General features: G+C 35.6%; 1 protein-coding gene across 19 annotated transcripts in view; it reads right to left on the reverse strand.

The window, feature by feature from the left end:
- SOX6 (SRY-box transcription factor 6) overlaps positions 1-19230 on the reverse strand; it is a 614163-nt gene that overhangs the window by 103433 nt on the left and 491500 nt on the right. For 11 of the 19 annotated variants that reach the window (XM_036029075.1, XM_036029074.1, XM_036029077.1 and 8 more), the window contains 2 exons: positions 12977-13056; positions 11370-11492 (listed from right to left, as the gene is read on the reverse strand). In XM_036029075.1, the coding sequence (XP_035884968.1) occupies positions 11370-11492; positions 12977-13056 (203 nt within the window). The remainder of the gene's footprint in view (positions 1-11369; positions 11493-12976; positions 13057-19230) is intronic. The other 8 variants (XM_036029087.1, XM_036029089.1, XM_036029084.1 and 5 more) reach the window with 1 other exon arrangement.

The following is a 19230-nucleotide window of genomic DNA, read 5'->3' on the forward strand; positions in this document are numbered from 1 at the left end:
GCCATAATTTGTTTATAAGACTTCTTTGAGCACAGAGGTCTCACTAATGAAAAATTTTAAGAGGAAAAGCAACATAATGTGACAACTGTTTATCGCAAAATACATTTTAAACTACCCATTTCCATATCCATTGTGCTTAAATAACACATATCATAAAAGAAATTGGCGTTAACAGATGGTTTCAGCTCTGGATAGCAAACACAGACCAGTTTTCGGTGTGATAAAGTGTAACTATAAAAGCCAGTGCATAATTCAGTCCATCGCTTACCAGAAAGTCTGCCTTCCCCACAAGTAAGAAAATTTTCCTCCAGCAGTTATACATTAGTATAGTTTCTCTTTTTAGCAAATGCTGTATCTTCAGTAGCACAACTTGACCAAACTCTAAAATTGGAAAATTGCTGAAATAATCGTTCTATACTAGCCATTTTAAATTAGGAAAGTCTCTTTAAGCTACTGGGTTTATGGTTCTAAAAAGTTTCATACACTGTCCAGAGCTATTTGTAAATTAAATCATTTAAAATAAAGCTCTTTAATACTCTATAATTAGTCTTGTCTCTCTGAACATGACTTTACTGTAAATGCTCCTTCCTGACTCTCCTATTGTCCCAAGATTCCTGAGAAGAAAGCAACCAAGCGATAATTCAACATTATTGCTGCTTCAGTGCACTAATCGCTTAAAGAGCAGCAAAGACTCTATGCTCTCTGCCCCACAGCTCCCGCAGCCTCCTGGCCAGAGGCAGGCATCTCGACCCAGGACCCAGCCATGTCCAGATGTCAAGAGGAATCCCCAGCTCCTGATGCAGCAGGCGCTCCATTCCAGTATGGTCAAACATCTGCTTCATCTGCTGGCATGCAACCTGCTGAGCATGCTCAGAGTACAGCACAGGCTAGGGATGGGCAAGGACACGCTCCCCAGCTACTCCAGGAGACTCATCAAAACGTTAAAGTTATAAGACAGCCCTAGAAACTCTCAAAAGAACAGAGCTCTGGCATTTAGCAGAAACATTTTCTGCTAAAGAAAGATAGCTTTCTTCTTCTGCAGAAGAAAGCTACAGAATAAGGACAGATTTCATGCTAGTTCTTCTTACCCTTGTTAAATTCTCTTAGGCTTGAAGTTTCTTCTGTACAGTTAACTAGAAATTTGGAAAATGCACAAACTCTTTGGTATCCTGAGAATGCCATGTTGACTTTGAAACTTTTCCCTTTTATAACTTAATTAAATTACTTTTAATTTACCTGAATATTATAGTAAGAGGGGAATAAGCTATGCAAGAGCTGTCCTTCTTACATATTGGTTAGCACAGTTTAAAACACAGAATCCTGGTCAAGAAATAAATTTTAAAATACATGTAAACCATCTATTACAGTCCTATTTTGTTTAATGGATTATACTAATCCAAGTCACTTACCCATCTGTACCTCACTTTCTTCTTCTAAAATACTGCAGTAATATAAAAGCACACTTATTGTAAAGCCTATATATAAATTACTTATTAAAGTGCAAAATATTAGATAATATATATTGTATATGTATGTATATGTATGTGTATAAATGTATACATACAGGTTCCAGCACAAATAATGCCCCCTTTTTATTGCAAAATCTTTTATTACAAAATCATAAGCATGTAATTCTGTAACATAACAATATCACATTCAAGAACACCATATGACATTTTGGTGAAATGTTCAAATTAAAACTATAAATTAATATATCCATATTATTACCCTACCAACCACACTCAAACAGGCCTTACTTGTGCCAAACCCTGTATAATAATATTCACACTATTCTTATATGTGTTTTGTTTTGTTTTTAGAAAGAAACTCATGCTTTCTTTATAATATCCAATTCACATAGCAAATACAGGTTCTCTGCCAAGAATAATTCCATTCATCCTATGGGGTTTCAATAGCATCCTATAAAAACTAAATGAACAGCTCCCAGGTCCCCACCAAGGTTCATATTTACTTCACTCTGACAGATAGACTTATATACTGCAACAGTCAGACATAATATTCCTTTACTAAAAGCCAAAGCATATGATAAGCTTAATATAATTGAAAAGATGAGCCCGAGGAGAACTGTGACTGTTTTACCCAGAAGCGACTGGCTAGAATAAAAGTCTTAGTTTTGAAGATCAAAATGAAATTAAGAACAAAGGCTAAACAATCAAATAGATCTCAGTTTTTGAAAATCTGCCCACCCAAGTTCAGGTAGACAGGTAGGTGGGAGGAATGTTTGTGTTAAGACGAGTAAGATTTGTAATCCCAAACCTTTATTATACTTTCTTGCCCTATTTTCTTTTTTCCACACTGGGATGTAAATACCATGTGAGTAATGACTTTGTTTTATTCATTGATATTTCTAAAACAGGTTTCTCAACCTTAGACTACTGATTTTTGGACTGGATAATTCAGTTACAGGGGTTTGTCCTATGCATTTGGCAGTGTTCCTGGAACACTAGAGGTTCCTGGCCTCTACTCACTAGAAGCCAGTGATACATCCATGATCATCCCCACCTCAAGTCACAGCACCACAAATATCTCCAGACATTGTCAACTGAACCCTAGGGGGAAACACTGCCTCCAGCTGAGGACCATTGGTCTAGAATGGTACCTTGCACATAATAGGCACTAAATAAATATTTATTGAATAATTGAATGATTAAATTGGTTGTTTGCATTTTTATACAAACTTTTTCAAATTTCCTGAGCATGATTATAAGCTCCCTTTAAAAAAAGATTTTGATATTACTCTAACACAGAAAAAGTGTTGTCATTGTAACAATCACATTCAAAGCTAGCAAGTGTAATTTCAAGTAAGAAGATTTTATTCATTTATTTTAAAGGAATAAGCAAATTAGAGTGAAAACTTGATAAATATTCCCAAAATGGGTTGTTTACGTTAAAAGCAACTCTATTTCAAATTGGATTCAAATGAGTGCTGTATGTTTGCACTTTGTAGGGTTTGAAACAGTCAACATCTGCCTACATTTTAAGTAAAAATACTTTTATACATATCTATCATTTACTTATTTTTTGTTTTAGTCATACTGTTCCAGGTCAATAATATTAGGAAAATCACTGATGAAGCATCAAAAATCATGGTCTAGGTGTACATATACATACATGTGTGTGTGTGTGCGTGTGTGTGTGTGTATGATGACATCAAAGATTGGTCACAGGTCTTATAGCTGGTGCCATAAGAGAAAAACATAGTAATGAAAAAACTCAAAGCAGCTGACTGGAAATTAAAAATTCTTATTTAGGCCTTTGTTTCACCAAATGACCAAGAGGATGGAGGCCTTGGGATATTTACTTGGCTCAACATTGCTTCCATTTTTTAGTCTATTAACAAAAAATACAAATACATGAGAAAACATACATTAAATGATTATAAAATATCATGGAATTGGTGTTCATAAAACTAGAAAAAAGTAATGTTAAATTGATTCCTCTAAATTTGACTCAATATGACTCTGTTGATACACCAATTGTAAGGGAGAAATGGGAAAAGAGAACACACAATGATTTTTTTTATCCATACAGCAACCAGTACAGAATAGCACTATTTGTTTTGTGCTTGTTTATTAACCTTTGACTGAGAAAACAATTATTAGTGCTACTTATTATCCTAAAAATCCAGGAAAGTCCAAATAAAGCAAAATGGTTTCACATCAGTAAGGAGAGTTTAAATCATTACAAATTTCCCCCGACTTTACAATTTAGATGGATTTACACAAACACACACACCTGTAGAACATGAACTTTTCTATAAACAGTGGCACAGTGGTACTATTTGCTAGCTCTACTGGTCAGAAGTTTTATCCTTCCTCTAGGGCATGTCTATAATGGGAATCCATCCAGCTGCAGCTTCTCAATCCCTTTAAATTATAATATCATTAGGTAATATTTTTGGTTTGTAAAAATGAATATTGTTAAAATATCCATACTACCCAAAGTGATCTGCAGATTCAATGCAACTTATCAAAGTTTCAATAGCATATTTTTACAGAAATAGAAAGAAAACCTAAAATTCATATGCAACCACAAAGACCCTGGATAACCAAAGCAATTGTGAAAAAAAGAACAAAGCTAGAGTTATCACACTTGCTGTTTTCAAAATATATTATAAAGCTACAGCAATAAAAATAGTATAATACTGACATAAAACAGATATCTAGGTCAACAAAAGAGAATAGGGAGCTCAGAAGTAAACTCACATATGTATAGTCAAATGATCTTGGACAAAGGTAACAAGAACACCCACTGAGGTACTGACAGTACCTTCAATAAATGGTATTGGGAAAGCTGAATATCTACATGCAACATAACAAAACTGGACCTTTACCTTAAACCATACAGAAAACTTAAGTTGAAATGGATTAAAGATTTAAATGTAAGACCTGAAACCTTTGGGTATATAACCAAAGGAATTGAAATCAAGACCTCAAAGAGGTATCTTTATTCCTGTGTTCACTGAAACATTATTTGCCATAGCCAAGGCATGGAAGTAACCTAATGTCCATTGATGGATGACTGGATAAAGCAAATGTGTATATACCTAAAATAGAATCTTATTCAACCTTAAAAAAAGCTTGAAGTAAGACTTGTGACAACATGGATGAATTTGGAGAACAGTATGCTAAATAAAATAAGCCAGGCAGAGGACAAATGCTATGTGATAATACTTACGTAAAGGATTTACAGTAGTCAAACTCATAGAAACAGAGAGTTGCCAGAAGTTGGAGGAGGGGATATGGAGGTATTAGACAAAGGGCACAAATTTTCAGTTATGAAAATCAGTAAGTCCTAAAGAGCAACTGCATAGCATAGAGTCTATAGTTAATAATATTTATTATATACTTAATGACTTACTAAGAGAGTAAAACTTACATTAAATGTTCTTATTACACAAAAAATAATAGGAAGAAACTTTTTAGGGTGATGACTGTTTTTACAATATAGATTGTGGCATGGTTTCATGGATATATACTTATCTCCAAACTCACCCAGTTGTACATATTAAATATGTGCAGCTTTCTGCATGCCAATCATGCCTCAGTAAAGTGGTTAAAAATGTTTTTGTTCTGCTCAGTCTGTCTATTACCTTACATGTCAAAATATTTTATCATATTTTTCTGATTTAAATTTCTTAAATGTTGCATATCCTGATTTATCTATGGTTGGAAGCTGAGGAGAAGCATTTCCTAAAAGCACTAGAATGTTTTGCTTTGTAACCTTCCAATATATCCTTCATCATACCATCTCTCTGATTTTCAGGGTAGTTCATTAAATACTTACATATATATGATACATGATACCAACCAAATAATATCTCAAAACTCCTGTTTGGTAAAAACAGGAATAAAAATACCTGTCAGTATTGTAGAAAACATTGCATCTTATGTACAGTCTATTTAAATACTAGTATTCGTGCACTGGCAGCTCCCCATTGAGTGGATTAATTAGTGAGGCTGGAGCCAAATAAATGTTGGTGGAAATGTTATATTAGGAAAGATAGAGGACTGTGCTGATTTTGTAATTCCAAGATCTGAGGCTCCTACTAAACCATCTCTGTGAATATAGGTGAACACCACCCCATCAATGAAATTACTTAAACACAGTGATAAAACAGGGCTTATGTGAGGAGAGCCATGCTCTCACCTTTTAGGTATTATCTTAAAATCAACTGAAAATCCAGTTTCTGAAAGAAAATCCAGTTTAACATTTTAATTTGTGGGTAGGTATAAACTTATTGTTTCACTAAGACAAACTTATTATTTCAGTAAGACAAAGTTCCAAATACTAGGAAATATCTTCATATTTTGCATCCTTCTTTGAACTGCTTATATTTCTTTTACCTCTATCAGGATTCAACTGGTACCTGCTATTTTTCTTAAAAAGAAAAATACTAGAAAGTATTTTCATTTCTGGTAACTAGAAATGAAAAATTGTTTACATAAAATAATTCTTCCTAAAGAGAGAGTACTTGACTGAACTTATCAAAAAACAAACAAACAAACAAAATAGTTTTCAAAGAAGTTTGAGTCCCAGATGGCCCCAAAGATGAAATTCATTAATTCATTCATTTTATCAAATACTGTACCAGGCAGTATTAGGGATTCAACAGTAAACAGAAGAGACAACAGACCCTGAATTCAGAGACTTACATTCTAGTAGATAGAGTTACCTATCAGAAGTACTTTAGACAACAAAGCCAGAATAGAATTGACTGCTTATTGGGATGATGGAAAATGTTCCCCTGTTTCGATGATGAATTTTTTTGGTGTGGAAATCTAGCACATGCCTCACAATTCCATTTACAATTCACAAAAACCCTGAGAATAAATATCCATTTTTTTTTACAATGAGTGAACTATAAAAAGAAGGTAATTTGAGACCAGTACAGGACAATATAGCAAGTAATACTAGAAACTTGTATCTTGAATCCAAGATACTGATTCCAAAGTGGAGCTCACTCCATCAGTCCCCACTTCATCTAATCCCAGCTATAATGGTTCTCCTATGTTGTATCACACTCTTCACGTCAAAGACAGTGAGAGAAGGCTGATTAAGAGAAAGCAAGCATTTCTCCTCAAAGCACAACCCCATGGTTGGCATCTTCAAACAAGCTTTGAATCAGTGCATTCTTTTTTCTTTTCCATTGGGTAGCCAGTAAGAGGTCACGCTAATCAACTCTTTATTCAATTCCCTATTAGAAATCACAACCTCTTCAGCCCACCCAGCAAAACTAACTAGCCCTCTCATTCCTCCACAGCACTGAGGCATGTTTACCACTGCAAACAAGAAGATGGGGAAGGGCCAGGAAGAGCATCTAAGTACAATACCACAAAGGTTCAGACTGAAACCGAAATAGAGATAGGGCATTCTCAATGCTGATGGGCACTTCTTCATTTTCCATTTGTAGCATGAAAATTGGCAATATCATTTAAATAAAATATGTATTTGTATTTACTTTTGCAAAAACTTCAATTGTTCTCCATCTTTGCAAACTTGCCAAGACCTTAATAGTTTCATTTAAGAATAACTTGTAGTTGATAGGTTTTCCTAGTGTTTTTATACTCTTTTCCTCAAATCTCCCCTAAACTACATATACTGCCCATCAAATAAAAGTGCAAATGTATTTATATTATTTTCTTTAATTTTCATATTTAATTCTTTTCATTTGGACTACTACCCATACTATCATTATAAGAACACATCTGTTAAAATATCTTCCAACTAAAGCTTGGTAGGCTTTGAATGCTCGATAAAAATCATTCTCTGGGGCTAATGAAGACAGAAACTCTGCCTGTAACAATATTAAGTTTGTTTTCTCCAGTGATTCAGAGAAGTGAGCAATCTGTCAGTAATACATTGAGTGAAATTACTTGTCTTGTAGGAATAACTGCTGACAGTCACTTTATCTCAGAGCTGACCCAAACATCTCCCTGCTGACAAACAAATTACTATGTCTAACTTTGAAAAGGTAACTAGCTTGTTTTTAATTTTGATTGGTCTTTCAGAATCCCTTATACATACACTCAGTCCCATCCTTCACTGTATTTAAAAAAAAAAAAAAAAAGAAGAAGTAGAAGCAGCAGCAGCAAAAAGTGTTTTGGGGGGATAGGTTTGAATTAATGAGTAAGAAAAAAAGGTGAAGAATGAAAGCCTTATCATTTGGAGCCCAGAAAAAGAAGTGTTAGTGCTTTTTCCCAAGACCGTTACACTGATAAAACTGGTAAGTGTGTCTACCCAACATTAAGACTGGCAGTGCCGCCAGTGACTGGGTGAGTGAACACATTACCGAAGCAGTATTGTAGGAATTAATTTTCTTCAATAAAGTGATTTTTAAGGCTCATATATTTCACAATCTAAACATATGTCACTGTTTCATAAACAAAATAAATGGATTAAAATAATACATTACCAATATGCTGACATGTGGAGATATTTTAATTAGAAATTCTTAAGCTGTGTGATATTTAACTGCTCTATTTGCTAAAGAGGGCATGTATCATTTAATAAGAAGGCATGAGACAGGTGCATCACTTTGCATGACACAGTACCAGACTGTGTTTAATATAAGCCACAACTATAAAGCAATTTTACTCCTGTTTAAAAACAAAACAAAACTAAACTAAACAAGGTCACCTTAAGGATCTATCATATTGAAAGTCATCACATACAATGAATCAATACACTGAAACTACTTTTTCCTTTGGGGTAAAAAAGTCATTCAGAGCTTAGTTTCTAAGACAATATTTTTTTCAGAAACAATCTAACATCTTAGCTATTTAAAGGGCATATTTACATGACTGCCTCATTATACTGGTCCCCCTTCCTTAACATTCTTTTCGACTTACTTGGAGCACCAATGCTAACATAGCCGAGGAAAGCAAATGGCAACTGGTCCTGAAATTTATACGGGTAGAGAACTGGAATAAGTAGCAATATAATATATTGTTTACTATAGTAAATGTCCTCTGTTCTCGAAAGGTCAAAAACACTGTAACCTTAGAGTTACAGTTTCTGATTGTTCCCAGGGTTAAATACATTATCAAAATTAATGGTTCAAGCCCCTCAACATTCAGATATATGAGTATTCATGACTCCATCTGCTGAACTGTTCAACTAAAAATAGCATTCTTCGGCCTGCTCTCCTCTAATATTGTGCCCCTGAGGCAGAGAAAACCATGCCTTAGATTAGCACAGAAAACTGAAAAAGAAAAAAAAAAACCAAAAATCCTTTCCTGCATCTTCCTCATTCTGGAGAAAGAAAGAACTGAAATACCCTAATGCAAGGAGGGTCTTTCCACTTTAAATGCCTTTTCTCTACTTGATAACAAAATTTCAGGCTTCCAGGGTGTTGAGATAAACACTGCTGAGATTTACCCAGGCTTATTGATGAGAGAAGTGACAAGCTTTGAAGGACAAGTTAACTTGCCCTGAGCAGTGCATCAGGGTGCGTGTGGAGGTGGTGGGGTGGTCGTGGTGTGTATGTGTTGTAGGCTCTTCTTACTAAAACTCTCCATTTAGAAATAAAGCCAGTTCACATGGTAATGCTTCCTTAGTATCAACAGTTTATCATGATCAAGATTGTTGACCAAGCTAACATTTTAACTTGTCAAAAAAGAGGAGAACACCTTAGCTAGAAAAGAAAGTAGACTTTAAAATCAATAAAGCGAGATAATATTAAATTTTCTCCATATTCTTACTGGAGATTTAAAATATGAATGTCTGTAGCAGCTTAGGTATGAGTGTCTACTGTGCTCATTTGGATGTGCATAAACATCCAAATAAACATGCTATTCGAATACCAGGAAAGTTTGAGAAATCTGCCTTACGAGCAAGGTCAATCTTTTCTAACCCACATGCCATACAAGCAAATAGAGCAAAAGTTTCCTGACATGTAGAGAAAAGTTGCAAAATATGGAAGCAAGGAAATAGAACAAGCATAAACAAAAGCCCAGGAAACTCTCAAACCAGCCCAAGCTTAAACTACAAAGCTATGAGGACTCCTGCTTTGATGGGTTCTCTATTTAGCCTAATAAAAGTGACAGGCATCAGCATATGCTGTGTGTCTAGATCAGGACTGCTACAGCACCACCAGGATCTGGCATTCACATATATGACATTATGGTATGAAGAAGCCCAACAGAAGCCAGATTCGACAGCATCACAGACCAGTGGTATTTGGGGGAAGGAAGTCAACTTAAGCAACTTCTGAAAAATTAGAAAGAAAAAGATTGAGTAGGAAATTGGCTAAGAGCAGGTTGATGGGATAGAATTCAACACATTAAGAGAAAGTAAAAATTAACAAAAAGAGAAAGTCTTGCATTTGTGCCAAGGCCACCTGCTTTCACATCCTTTCAAGCACTTTAAAGCTGAACAAACTATCTGTCCTGTGAGGGTAAGCTTGTGAACTGTCATCACACATAAGGGCTTGTTCTTAATGCCCAGTTCTCTCTTTATTCAGCAGTCAATCCTAGGCACAGTAGATTTTCAGAATGTCCAGAAATATGGCACCTTTTCTACATCCAAAAGCCTTAGAAAAGAGATCCCTCCCAGTTGTACAGAAGACAGCAGACACTCTGAAAGGATGTGCCCAGTCACGTCAGAGTGGAAACCCCTGTATACTTCTCATACCACAGTGAAAAGGAAACAGGAAGGTGGGCAGCAAGCTCTGGAACCCTTCCTTAGGCTATTTCCAAGCTGGCCTTTGATTTGTCCTCTTCTTTCTCCTTAGGAGTAAACTTTACCATTTTCTAAAAATGCACACTCCAAAGCAGCAGAGGTGGCAAAGGGACACTTTATTAAGTATATAATATTTGATATGTATAGACCAGCAGAGCCAATAGGAGCTGAATATACAACTTTTGCTAGCTGCAATTATTTTCTTTCTTTTTTTAATGGAGTTTCCCATCCTAGGTTAGAATATAAAATGTAGTATTACATCTAACCCAGAAAGTTAAAGAGTGTTTCAGTCTGAGGTAACCTGTCCCCATTTTGTGTGTGTGTGTGTGTGTGTGTGTGTGTGTGTGATTCAACAGACAAGTGGCAGCTCTCCAGTACCCAACAGTCCCAGAAAGGGGCACTGATGATACAGGAGGGAAATTAAGTGTGCAATTAGAGAGTGACTAGGTCCCTGTAGAAGAAAAAGACTGGGTTTTCAAAAGAGTCATATAAGCTATCTTCTCCCAACTAGTAAGAATACTCCACAAAACAACAAAGAGCTTTATTGGAAGTTAAATATACTTCCAATAAATGTATTTTGAAAGGAATACTATCAAAATTTATGGGATAAAAAGTAACTAGCCAGACCCAGGCTCCCATCTCTGCTTCAGCCTGAGAAAATTAAATTAGAAAACCTGAATCAGGTACAGTCAGAAATCCCAGGTGAAAATTCCGACTCTGTGAATATTGTGTAACCTTTGTTAAATAATTTGACCTCTCTGAACCTCTCTTGTTTGTCTGTACAAGCAGGATTATATTCTATCAACTTTACAGGATCAAATGAGATTTTTTTAATGTTTAAGTGTTTTTTAAACATTATACATCACTATACATAAAAACAGTAAAAGAGTAAGGGAAATAAAGATGGTTTGAGGACACTCACAAAGTAAAAATTTTGCATGAGTACTTATATAGCAGTTAACAGCCTGATTCAGGGGCATTTTTTTGACCTTTACCTTTTTTTATGAAAGAAAAGGAGCAAAAATGAGCCTCCTTAGGAATGAAAAAAGGGAAATAATTATGTCTTAGTGTTTAGGTTGAGTATCTGCCACCATTTTAAAAAGCCTAGAATATGACTGAGCAATCCAGTCCCCCACCCAATGAAGCACCAATGGAAGTATTCATACCTCAATCTGTTTGTGGTTGTAAGAGTGGCCACCACCATGTTCAAAGGTGTCCAAACTCCTGCCAAAACGGTCACTTAGGCCCTTTAGCCTTGGGTTAATTTGTGGGTGGGAAACATGACCCTTCTGTTTAGTAGCATATTCAGAAAAAAAAAAAAAAGACAAAACATACTGTCAGAACTCATGAAACAGAACACGTATTTCTAAATCCAGGGTAATGAGCACACCAAAGAATAGAAAGTAGAAGGGTTAGGACCCAGATGCTCCTTCTTAGAAACTTGGTTACAGGATCAAACAATGATTGTATTGGTTCTTATTTCTGCCTCTGACTCAAGGCTGCACTCTATAGCACAGCCATCAAAAAAGGAGAAATAGATTAGAATTCCTATTAGCAAGGCTTCTTTTTAGATTTTACCAACTTCAGTAAATTCTAGCATTAGTAGTGAAGAACATCAAGGTTTGAAAGAGAGGTGGGGTTGTTGCTCCTATAAGGTACAGTTTCTAAGTTCTGTTAGGCAGTCTGTAACAGTAACATCTTCAATGCTTTCTGGATAAAACTTCTAATTATAACATTCCTCAAAGTAATGCAGAAATTCTTATTTGCAGACCCAATTGAAAATGCTCAAAATGTTTTTTATGGTAAAATATTTGCACATTTTTTTATATTTGAAGTTGTGTAGGGAATAGCAAAGAAGAAAGTAAAATGCCTAGCCAGATGCTATTCCCTAGATTATTTTAGAAAACTAGAAATAATCACAGTAAATTATAAGAATAAAATATATCTTTAAACTTTCCACTGTATTGAAATTAAAATAGATAATTATCATATTCTTTCTAATTATTTCAATTCTGAAGGTTCAACCTGTACTTTAATATTATTATCTTTTTGTTAAAATAGACACTCATATTTAAAGTCAATTTCCCATTAAAATAGCAGGTGCTGGAAGGGTATAAAGATCACCTAGCCCTACTGTAAACCCTTCGTTTTACTGTGAAGAAGATAGATGGGAATGGTTTTTTCATTCAGCTTCTTAAACACTTTCCCATCAAGTGTAGATTTTAAGTAAGGAACGCTAATCCAGAACTTGGTCAGACACCATGCCCAGACTCCCCACCTGGGATGAGGAAGAGGATGAGATGAGACACACATACACACAGGTGCAATGTGTTTACATTTTAGTAAATAGCTAAAGTAATTTGTTAATAACAACCCCCTCTTCTATGAGCTGCTAGACAAAATATCCAACATCATTTTCTGTTTTGATGCTTCTATGTAAAAGCTACTTTGGCATAAGTTAAGACATGGCTGAAAACTGACAAGGAAAAAGCTAATGTAGCCAATAACAACTAGCCATGAAGAAATTATAAAACCATTAACTCACCCGATAGAGAGTATACATAGTTCTAAGTCATCATGTCATTTTTCCTTTAAAAATATTGAAACTGGCACTTTTCTATTTGCAGTATGGTAAGTACATAAGGTGTTAATCCTCCTAGGCTATGCTTAAAAAATTATTTAACATTCAGGCCATTATTTAGCATACAGCTGGTTAGCAGTTTTCCTCTAAAGTACTGGCTCGTATCCCACATTTTTTTCCTCTGGCACATACCTGGAGCTGTAAAGGGCTGAGTCCAGAAGCAGCAGCAGCTGCCATTGTTGATGGAATGAACTGTACGGGGTAGTTATCACCTGTCGGAAAGAACAATGCATACAGGTTTAGACAATGCACAGGGAAGCGCAGCAGACAAGTACAAACATGGTCCTTGGATTGCCTGAGCTTCACAACATTGCTCTAAGCCCAAACATCTGCAGAAACAAAAGGCTTAGTTGGGCACGGACTTGCAGTGCTGCCTTGGAACTTTTTGTTAACAGATAGCTGGTAGGCAAACTGGCAAAACATGAATGTGATGTTAAAAAAATTAAATGTGCAATTCAAGCATGTTCACTCCATTACAAATCTTGTAATACATCATTTTTTTAAGAGTAAAAAAATATCTTCAAGCCAGGCTGACACTCAGTTCACTGAGAAAGCATTAAGGCTTTTGTATTAGAACAACAAAAAGTTTGGCTTAGTGGAAAAAGCAGAGTGTTACAGTCCAAAAAAAATTATGAACTATTGACTATCCATAACCCTAAACTTTATTTTATAAAAAATAGAAAAAATGTTAAAAATGTGAATCTTATTTGCCTACATTCTGTAAAATGCCTGGTACCCCATTGGGAGTGGAAATATTATTTTTCTGGATTAACTTCTAGATTCTAGGTGGATCCTAGCATCATGTACACAAGGCACTTATCACTTACTTCTTGGTGATTTGATTACATAAACACACATTTTACATGGAATATCTCCATTAGAAGTCTGGAAAGGGTTGCGCATGGCTCAGCCCAGCTCAGTGCTACATTTTACTGTGTCCCTGACTCCAGACCACTCCTAAGAAGGGGGACTGAAGTACCGCCTGTGCCCTAAGAACACAGACTGTGTGCAGCACCCTGAAGAACCAAGAGAAAGTGATGTGGAGTGTATTGTGATAGTAGTGACTGAAGTCAAAATTAATACTTGCGGAAAAATTACACAATATCAGTGATTTAATGGAGTATCACTTTGGCTTCGGCTACTTATTTAAAGTCAGTGTTATGTACTATCTCTAGGCTATATTTTAATAGGCTGTTCCTCCACACATTTTTGACATTTATAATGATCATGCTGTTTTGCATGAACTTTTCCACACTGAAAGCTGAATGTAATAATGGAAAACTGGTACAGAAAGAATCACAGTAATAAAGGTAGTCAACTGGAGAGCAATAGAACTTTTTCAGCATGGACACTAATACCTGGAGCCTTCCTGAAGCCCCTGCCTCCTCGGAACTCATCCTGCCTGCCACGTGAAGTGCTGCTCAGCTGGCCCAATGTAAATGTTAAGTTGCTTTCACTTTTAACAAATTGTTAGCTTCTAATCTACACAGTCTCTTTGCATCATATCCATAATACCTCATCAGACCATTGAGCACAGTGTGTGCTTGTACACAGTCCAGTAACAATTGGCTTCTGATTGCATATGGAGAGCGGCTACAATGCATTCACTCACACTACATTGTGCGGGTCTCCTATGGAGTAATGTTCAAAATATCTGATCTTGTTTTTCCCCTTCCATGAGGTTGATTTTGGTTTGCAGTGCTACATGAGCTTTTTAAAAAAGATAACTAGGCCAAATTATTTTTTATACTAAATGACTGTCGCTTTATGCTTAAATAATTCTACTGATCTTCTTGATATTTAAACTAAATTATCTGATGAAAGAATATTCTGATCTAAGTCAAATAGTATTTCTTTGGTTGATATCTTATCAGGTTAAAAAAATCACAAAACGATGCTGAATTAATGATGCTTCAAAAATAGGGAAAAAAATCACCATTCCAACCATCAACATGGACTGCCTCCCGGAACATTTAGAGCTATTCTTTTTTAAATATCATGCATTATTCATACTAACTCTAAAACACAACCCCCACCCCCTGTAAGTTTAATACCAGTTGCTGTATTTGTACTAAAACATTTTTCATGTCAAACATATTTTAAAAAATCAAACTCTAAAAGAATTCCCCGGGGCACTCCTTTTTCATAGCTGTCATGCTTCTATGCTATGAAATAGCTGATTTTTTTTTATAGTTTTTGGCTTGCTAGTTAATTTATTACTATTTCTACCACACCCTGCAGTATTCTCCAGCTCACCTGCTGGCTACAAACAGCTTTCTCTCCACTGTGACAAGCATATTCTTAAAACGTTCTTAACTTTTCTGCTGGTTTGAATCTGTATTTCTAAATATAATCTTTGGAAAGCTATTTCTCCAGAATATATCATTATATATCAATACTAAAAGTAAAAATGAATACATCAGAGCAACAGAGAATAATTAGAAGACAGAGAAAAAGGAAAAGGCAAGAAAGGGAGAAGATACGGGTGAAGAAAAGAGTGGGGTTAAAAGAGAAAAATATAAGAGGGAGAGGGATTTAGGGTATTGTGAAGTTTAATTTTTTTTATAATGAAGTTTTGTGCTCTCCCCCACCCCCTCTAGTTTTCTCTGTGTAAGAGTCAATCAAGAAAAAGTTCTCAGTGGCTGACTTGGCAAGAAATCAGTCAACATGTTGTAGCAATTTTTTTCAAATTTGTCTCTGGATTTGAAATGCTTACGTGAGGACCCATTCTTTTTAAATTTGTTACAAAGGAAGAGGAAGCCTGTTGGAACAGGTTGGCTTTGGGCGCTGCTGTGATCTGGCTCTTGCTACCGCTAGTATAAGGAGACAACTCTGAGAGACACTTTGGGGAAGAATGTGCACTCTCTAAATCCATCTTTCCAGCCCTCTAGATTTTCCAACTGATTATTTTTACCTGAGGATTAAGAAAACAGGATTTAAAACCTACAGAAAATTTGCCTAACAGTAGTTTCATTTGTCACAATAGGTAATATTTCTTTGAAATCAAAGCAGCTCCACAGCAAGAGTGCCTGAATGACAGAAATAATATTTTCTAATTTTCAGGGAAACTGAAATGAAGTCAAAACCTATTAAGACTTAAATACAAGAGACAGGGGAGCCTGTACTGAGAAGATGGACCCATTAGACTCTGTCTACCTCCTACAGGAATATTCTCAGTTTGTGTAATTCAGGTAAAAAATTCCACTTTAAAAAAAAAAAGTCAAAAATCCCATAGGTAAAATTCTGCCCATTTGATTCTTCAGAAAAACAAGGGAATGGGATGGTTGTGGTCTTCTGAGATATTCATTTCAGATACTAACCTACTGAGGAAATAATTTTAAAAGGTTGGGAAGAGTAGAGAAGATTCTTCAGTTACTGGCTCAAAGTCTCATACCTTATTTTACACCCTCCAAAAACAGAAGAAAAATACACGACACATCCCCAACTATCTCTCAGATTATTGTGTGGTGGCGTCATAGGACGGTAAATTACCTGAGTTGTCAAATAACTTACATACAGACCTCACTGTAATAAACTGTCATCGTTCTTGCTACAACATACAAATATTTTAATCACTATCACCAATACAGACTTGGACATACCACTTTACATCTTGCCTGGATGTATGTATTCAGAGTAACAAAATATTACAGTTCATCTATATCCGAAGAAATTGCCATAGTCAATCTGAACTTATCTTTGTGAGACATCACATTATAGTGGAAGTTAGTAGGTAATGGGTGACACTTTTAGAATTGTAAAAAAGAACAAAACCTTCCATTTGTTCTGAGGACAACTGGACAAAAAACAATGGCAAGGGTTGTAGCACATATTCCTGAGATCACCATGCTCTTATTTCTCCCACTAAATTCTTCTTCTCTGCTCATCAAAGAAGAGATCATGATAAGAGTCTTGATCTTAGGACTTTCCCTAAGAGTATCTGTACTGTTTTTGGTAACTTTAAAGAAGCTATGAATCAAGTATCAATCTTAATTTCTTCATCTATTTCATAGATGTATCTAGGACTATGACCAATATATAAAAATCCATGGAATTTGTCACAATAGCAATTAAATAAGTGAGGGTGGATGAACTGATATAAATCCACCCCCATTATAAGAAATCAAATTAAAGTAATGACTCAAAGTTTATGCCTTAATGATAGTTCACCAATGATATAGATTCCATATATGTAGGAGGGACAGTTAAAATAATCTTAATCTCCATAAAACCAAGTTAGCTTACATGGGTGAACCTATTTTCTTCCTGGACCTCAACATTTTTATTTAAAAATTAGAGTGCTAATCTGAGAAACCTCAGATGTTTTCATTTCAAATAGATTTAATCAAGTACTTGAGCACCTCTGCTTTAGTTCTGGAAGAGGTAGAAATCCTAGCTTTACAACATGTCATTTGGATAACACCACACATAAATTACATTTTTTTCCACAGCAAAAAACAACCACAGAAACTAGACTTTTCTTAATGTTATACACACTTAAACCAATGGTCCCCAACCTTTTTAGCACCAGGGATTGGTTTCATGGAAGACAATTTTTCCATAGACCAGGGGTGAGGGAGATAGCTTTATAGCCTGCCACCAGATGCAGCTTAATTGTCACTTGCCACTCAACGATAGGATTTCAGTATGAATCTGCAAGCAACTGATTTATTACGGTCTCTGTGCAGTCAAACCTCTCTGCTAATGATAATCTGTATTTGCAGCTGCTCCCCAGCACTAGCATCACCGCTTCAGCTCCACCTCAGATCATCAGGCATTACATTCTCAAAAGGAGCATGCACCTTAGGTCCCCCATATGCACAGTTCACAGTAGAGTTTGCGCTCCCATGAGAATCTAATGCCATCACCACTGATCTGACAGGAGGCGGAGCTCAGATGGTAATGCAAGCAATGGGGAGCTGCTGCAAATATAGATGAAGGAAATATTTTCCTGCCACTACCTCCTGCTGTGCAGCCCTGGTCCTAACAGGCCACAGACTGATGCTGCTCCATGGCCTGGGGTTCGGGGACCCCTGACTTAGATCATGTCTGCAAGAGTATAGAGTATCAAATCAATCAATTCTATCACTACTAACTTCTAGATGGGAAAGCTTGGAAAAATTAACCAACTATTTAACTTTTAGGGTTTTTTTTTCCTTTTAATAGAATAGAAAAAAATGACACATCTTAGAATTGTTATGAAAATTAAATGAGAATATATATTACACTTATTTTATGTAAACATAAACATTTTGTTTATATAAAATTTATTATTTATATGAATATAGACAAATGGTACTCAATAAATGCTAAATGAAATAAAGGAATAAAAAAGAAGCATTAGGCCCTGGCTGGTGTAGCTCAGTGGATTGAGTGTGGGCTGCAAACCCAAGTGTCGTAGGTTCGATTCCCAGTCAGGGTACATGCCTGGGTTGCAGGCCATGACCCCCAGCAACCGCATGTTGTTTCTCTCTTTCTCTATCTCCCTCCCTTCCCTCTCTAAAAATAAATAAATAAAACCTTTAAAAAAAAAAGAAGCAGCTAAAAATTGTACAACAACAAATTAGAAAATCTAGAAGAAATGGACAAATTTTTGAAAGACACAATTAGCTAAACTGACTCAAGAAAAAATAGAAGATATCGACAGAACTATAACAAATAAAGAGATTGAATAAGTAATCTAAAGGCTCCCAATTAAGTCCTAGACCAGATGGTTTCATCAGTAAATTTTATTGAACATTTAAGAAAAATTAACATTAATCTTCTCAAAATCTAAAAACAGTGAAGAAGGGAAAACACTGCCTAACTATTCAGTAATGAGACCAACATTACCTTGATACCAAAGCCAAATAAAGACATCGGGGGGTGGGACAGGGAGACAGACCAACATCCTACACAGGTATAAATAAAAAGATCCTCAACAAAATATTAGCATATTGAACCCAATGGTATATTAAAAGTATTATTTACCATGACTAGGTAAGATTTATATCAGGAATGCAGGGGTAGTTCAACATTTTAAAAAATCAATGTAATATATCACATTTATAGAACAAAGAGGAAAAACCTCACATGATCACCTCAACTGATGCAGAAAAAGCATTTGACAAAATCTAGCACCCTTTCATAACAAAAAAGTCTCAGAAAACTAGGAATAGAGGACAAGTTCATCAACATGTTAAATGTTGCTTATGAAAAACCCAGAGTTAACATCATATGCAATGGTAAAAGGTTGAAAGCTTTTCCCCTAAGATCAAGAACAAGACAATGATACACACTTTCACTGCAATTATACAATATTGTACTGGGAGTTCTAGCCAGCAGTATTAGACAAAAAGACAGGATGGATGGATAGATGAACAGATGGAAGGAAGGAAGGAAGGAAG

Source organism: Phyllostomus discolor, chromosome 6 (assembly GCF_004126475.2).
Source record: "Phyllostomus discolor isolate MPI-MPIP mPhyDis1 chromosome 6, mPhyDis1.pri.v3, whole genome shotgun sequence".
In the NCBI taxonomy this organism is placed as follows: Eukaryota; Metazoa; Chordata; class Mammalia; order Chiroptera; family Phyllostomidae; genus Phyllostomus; species Phyllostomus discolor.